Raw genomic sequence first — 5,763 nt, 5'->3', positions numbered from 1 at the left:
AGTCAGAGTATATCTCCTTCATTACCCCCAAGACATGTAGCAGCAAAGTAACAACTATAGCTAGTACCCAAAGAAATCCCACCCCTCACCAACCCTGACCAAATGACAATTGGTATATATGGACCACACAATGGCAATTCACTACATATGTATTTAGGTAAACCTAAAAACAATAGCATACCATTGGATTACAGGTAGATAATTTTTTGGCCACTCCAACTCTAAAATTGTCTACACTAAAGCCAATAAATAGATTATATAATTCTATATTTCTAAAATCTGCACTGGTGTAGGAGGCAAAAAGGAGTTAATAGAAAAACCTAAGACCCAAGCTTTAATTCATATATTGGCTCCAAAAGGGAGTTAGACCTCAGTTAATGGATAACTTACAAGTCAGAATGCTAAGTTCTCTTACCCACATAAATCAGTACCAATAACGGGAACAGAGGGAGAGAGGCCATGATGACCTTAAATAAATTGACAGGCTATAGAAACTTAGACTAGAAATAAATGAATATGTTTTGAAACTAGCATGGGAAACAAAGAAACATGCGCAGAAAAGGCCAAATTTGTCCCCAGATTCACCTTATGACATGTAAACCCCCAAAACACACCTCTACAGAAAAAGGTACCCACCTCGGGGGTTGGCTTAGGACCTCAGGAACTCCAAATTAGGATAAGCCCTCCCCTGTACCTCCCAAAGGTGGAGATTGTTATAATGAGACTGATAAATCAATTTATCCATACTATAAATATAACTGTCTTTTCTTTCACTATTTGAGAGATTCCTTTCCACTATTCTGGTTCTTTCCCTGTGGTCACCCACAGTATTATGATAAAACTTGGGAAACTGAGTCACTGAGTCTTGTAATTCTTTTGGGACGATTCACAATCAATTTGACCCTAAATTCTATCCCACACCATGCACCATTGTAATAGTTTTGGGGTTGGTTTTTTTCTTGGGGAAAGGGTGACTAGAGAACAGTCACCCTAACCCTAAACTCCAAATAAGCAAGATGGGAATGGTCCAGCATTGATCCAGCAATACCACTAGTAGGTCTGTATAACAAAGAGATGAACTAAGGAAAAATAGCCTACTTGTACATAAATATTTACAATAGCTCTTTTTGTGGTAGAAAAGAATTAGAAATTAAGGGCACACCTATAAATTGGGGAATGGTTGAAGAAGCTGTGGTATATGATTATGATGGAATACTATTGTGCTATAAGAAATGATGAGCGGGCTCATTTCAGAAAAACCTGGAAAGAGTTACAAGAACTGTTGCTAAGTGAAGTGATCAGTACCAGGAGAACATTATAACTAACAGCAATATTGTATGGTGATCAACTGTGAATTACTTATTTATTTTCAGCAATACACTGATCCAAGATAATTCCAAAGGGCTTAGGATGAAAAATTCTATTCACACTGAAAGAACTGATGGAACATGAATACAGATTGAAGCACAATATTCTTCATTTTATTTTATTTTTTTGTTGTTGTTAATTTTCTTTGAATCTGTGTCTTCATTTACAATAGAACTAACAGAAGAATATGTGTTGTATGATTGGATATGTATATGCTATATTTAATTGCTTAACATCTCAAAGAAGTGGGGAAAGTGAGGAAGAGAGAAAAATAGTGACTCAAAATTTTTTAAAATAAATGTTAAAATGTCTTTACATTTAGTTGCGGAAAAGTAAAAAATTATTTTTTTAAAGTGCTCTAAATAACTATTGATTAGAGACATGCAAATGATCACCTCACAATCTTCAGATTGGCTAATGTGAAAGGACAGAAAAATGACAAATGTTGGAGGGAATGTGGACAAATAGGGACATTATTGCACTTTTGGTGGACTTATGCACTAATCTAACCATTTTTGGAGAGCAATTTGGAACTATGCCCAAAGAACTACCAAACTGTACATACCCTTTGACCCAGCAATGCCACTATTAGTTCTGTATCCCCAAAGAAACAAAAGAAAAAAGAAAAGCACATATATGTAAAAAAAATTTTATGGCAGCAGTTTTTGTGGTGGCAAAAATTTAGAAATCAAGGGAACACCTATCAACTGGTGAATGGCTGAACAAGCTATCTTATGTAATTTTAATTGAATACTATTATGACATAAGAAATAATGAACAGGGGCAGCTAGGTGGCGCAGTGGATAGAGCACCAGCCTTGGATTCAGGAGGACCTGAGTTCAAATCTGGCCCCAGACCCTTGACACTTACTAGCTGTGTGACCCTGGGCAAGTCACTTAACCCCAATTGCCTCACCAAAAAAAAAAAAAACAAAAAACCATGAACAGGATGCTTTCAGGAAATCCTGAGAAAACTTATGTGAACTGCTGCAAAGTGAAGTGAGGAGAACCAGGAGAACATTGTACACAGTAGCAGTAATGCCACACAATCATCAGCTGTGATTGATTTAGCTATTCTTAGCAATATAATGATCCAAGACAATTCTGAAGGACTTAGGATAAAAATGTGTATGAGATGATGGACTTGGGTCAGTTCTCTATGATATGATTATGGATTTAAGTTAGATTAAACTCTGAGGATGAGGTCTGGAACATACCCAGCCCCCCCAGTATAGTTAGTTTTTCTGTCTTTGCCTTAAAGTTTTATTGCTCAGTTCTCTGTCTCCTTTACCAACTAGCAGTATTTACTTTACTTCTGCTTTGTCTCCTTACTTGTCAGCTACATCTTAGTTTATGGCCTGTAATAAAAATCATGTCTCCGACCAGTCTGCCTCCCCTTTTCTTTGACATTCCTTAGACTCATCACCCCCCTTCTTCCCTTTTCTCTCAGTTTGAACTTGTTCCCCCTCCCCTTTTCCCCCTTGTTCTTGGAACACATATACATGTCTCCATACATTGATCACAAGCTAAGCATGCATTCTGGGTGAGACAGGATTGGATGTTAGATTGTGAGTTCACCCTACTACACGTGGGGACTTCCCTCCCCCGAAAAAATTCCTATAAAAATTCAAGGCTCACGTCCCGGCCATGGCTTCAGTTCCCACCCGCAGGACCATAGAGGTGGCCCTGCAGGAAAGGCCACTGCTCCAGCTCCACGATACCTTATGCTGCCTCCCCAACCTCCCTGCCCAGACCTTGCCTCTACTCCTCCTCCTGATGCTGCTTGTCTTCCCGGAGCTGCTCAGTGCTCAAGGTAATACCGCACGAACAGCAACTGTGAAACAAGTTTTAAATACTGTGGAACCTGAGTTATCAGATGTGCTGCTATCTCATAACTATACCAAACTTATTGTTTCCAGCACCAGTGCCCCAGCCCTTGTACCCAGTTCAGAAAAAAATGAAGTGACCACATCTGTATTCCCTCTGTCACCTACTGCCATACCCCAAATGGAAATTGATGCTACTGAAGATACTAGAATAGAGGATGAGGAACTTCATTTTTCTTTTCTTTTTCTTTTTTTTTTTTTGAGGGGCAATGAGGGTTAAGTGACTTGCCCAGGGTCACACAGCTAGTGTCAAGTGTCTGAGGCTGGATTTGAACTCAGGTCCTCCTGACTCCAGGGACAGTGCTTTATCCACTACACCACCTAGCTGCCCCCACGAGGAACTTCTTGCACTGAACAGTTCTTCATCTGTAACCAAGGATGTTTTGGACAATGGGGATTATGGAGAACAAGACTATGACTGGACTCCTAATACCAGAGATGATACTGATGAGCAAACGCAAGAAAATACAGCTTATGCAGGATTTGAACAGACTGTTAATCTGAACAATTTTCATGAGACAAAATCCTTTAAGTCTGCATCATCAAATGTAGAGGAGGAAGACAGCCATTTCTTTTTTCATCTCATTATTTTTGCTCTTTTGATTGCTATTGTTTATATCACATATCACAACAAAAGAAAGATCTTCCTAATGGTTCAGAGCAGAAAATGACATGATGGTCTTTGCTCCAAAACTGTGGAATATCATCGACTAGATCAGAATGTTAATGAGGCAATGCCTTCTCTGAAGATTACTAATGATTATATTTTTTGAAAGTACTATGATCTGAGGTTACTTATTTAGTCATTTTCTTTGTCTGACTTTTTATATCATATTATGGAGATATTTGCCATAGACAGTTGGTACATAAATGAGAGGTTAACCTCTCTCATTTTTTCATGGTAGTTTGGAGATAAGGGATGTGTATACTTTTTATCTTTATTATTATCTTTATTTATTTTTTCAGTCAAATTCAAATCTGATATTGAAAACATGGCGCTAAATATTATTTTGTGTACCCTGTTTTTATCAGGTTTATTTATCTTGTATCTTCTGAAAATGTCAGTGAACTAATTGGTAAGTCCCTCAGAATATTTATGTAAATTTAAAATAGTCTAGCATCACTGCAGCAGTCTCTTTGGTAGCCGGATATTGATCTTTTTTTTAAGCACAAATTTCTTTGTGCTATCAAACTAATATAAATGAACATAACAGATATAATGCCTTGCATGTAAATAGAACTTTTCTTCAGGAGAAGTATTTTAGATATTTCTTAGAGGACTTCAGCAGTACTCTTAGACATTGGGACTGCTCATATAGGCCAAAATTCCAAGTTGATAATGCAACAAATATATTGAAATTTCTGGTATGACAGACTTTATAATTGCAATTTCTTCACTTGAGTGTTAAGGAAATGTAATTTATCCTTTGTGTTATTGAATTAAACTTAGAATTAAACCTAGAATTTTGGGTCAAGTGTAAAATATATGAGTTTGCCAAAGAGTGGGACTCATTGCTCAGTGGCAAGGAAGGATTGCCATAAAAAATGTTATTATATTCATTACGTGGTTATTTTACAATAAGATTAGGGTGGGGAGGAGGGGAAGTTGGGATAAATCTTAAGGCCTATTGTATTGGACTGCATTTACACAGGCCTGTCATATTCAAATTATACCTGAATTAAGTCACGTAGATTTTTGTGGGTACACTGACTTTTTTTTAGTGTTTCATACTCTTATTTATTCACAGATAAAAAAAAATGACTGATTTTCTTTTTGCACACCTTTTAGTGATGATTGAAATTGATCACTATGTAAAGAGAAGTTATTTGAACTGAAAGTGACTCATAAGAATCATTGTAAGAATTTTTTTGGAGGGGGGATGTCCTCAGATATATTTTAAATTTATTAAGCATGGGAATAAGCAGTAGGTGGGCTCTCTTATCTACTCAGATGAAGCAGTTCAGCTTTCTTCCTTCAGTTGAACAATTTACTCTTCTAATACTGAGAAAGTGAAGCACAAATGTCATATATCAGAACTATTTTCTTGCAGTAATTTTTATCATATTTGAATTTGCATAATTTAATATTTTAAATTAAAAAATAAATAGTAAGAATATTTTAAAAATTCAAGGCTCAGTCTCAGGATTGAGTCGTCCATTCTCTTGAAAATGTAATAAATCTGTCTCTGCTTGACTTGGTGATCTCCTCGAGTTATTTGGGTAAACTGAGGCAGTTTGTCCCAAACAAATGCTATAGGCATCCAGGGACAGAACTCATAGACTCTGAATGCACATTGAAGCATACTTATTTTCAATTTATTTTTATTATCTTTGGAGGGTTGGTCTTATTTTCTTTTCCAACATAGCCAATAAGGAAATATTTTGCATTGTTGCACATTTATAATCATATAAAATTCCTTGCCTTCTCAAGGAAGGGGGAGGGAGAGAACTTAAATCTCCAAATATTTCTGCCCACCTAGCTATTAGGGCCACCTACTTCACTCTATGGA

At 36.7% G+C, this 5,763-nt stretch overlaps 1 protein-coding gene across 1 annotated transcript; it reads left to right on the top strand.

Annotated features, from left to right (window-relative positions):
- Positions 1–3,014: 3,014 nt before the first annotated feature.
- On the top strand, positions 3,015–4,037 carry LOC122734146 (keratinocyte-associated transmembrane protein 2-like). Its single transcript, XM_043974865.1, has 2 exons — positions 3,015–3,411; positions 3,587–4,037. Exons 1-2 carry the CDS (start codon positions 3,015–3,017, stop codon positions 3,922–3,924), a joined length of 735 nt encoding a protein of 244 aa, XP_043830800.1. The 3' UTR covers positions 3,925–4,037.
- The last annotated feature ends 1,726 nt before the right edge of the window (positions 4,038–5,763 follow it).

The sequence above is a fragment of the Dromiciops gliroides genome, chromosome X (assembly GCF_019393635.1).
Source record: "Dromiciops gliroides isolate mDroGli1 chromosome X, mDroGli1.pri, whole genome shotgun sequence".
NCBI lineage: Eukaryota > Metazoa > Chordata > Mammalia > Microbiotheria > Microbiotheriidae > Dromiciops > Dromiciops gliroides.
This window is presented reverse-complemented; position numbering and strand designations above follow the sequence as displayed.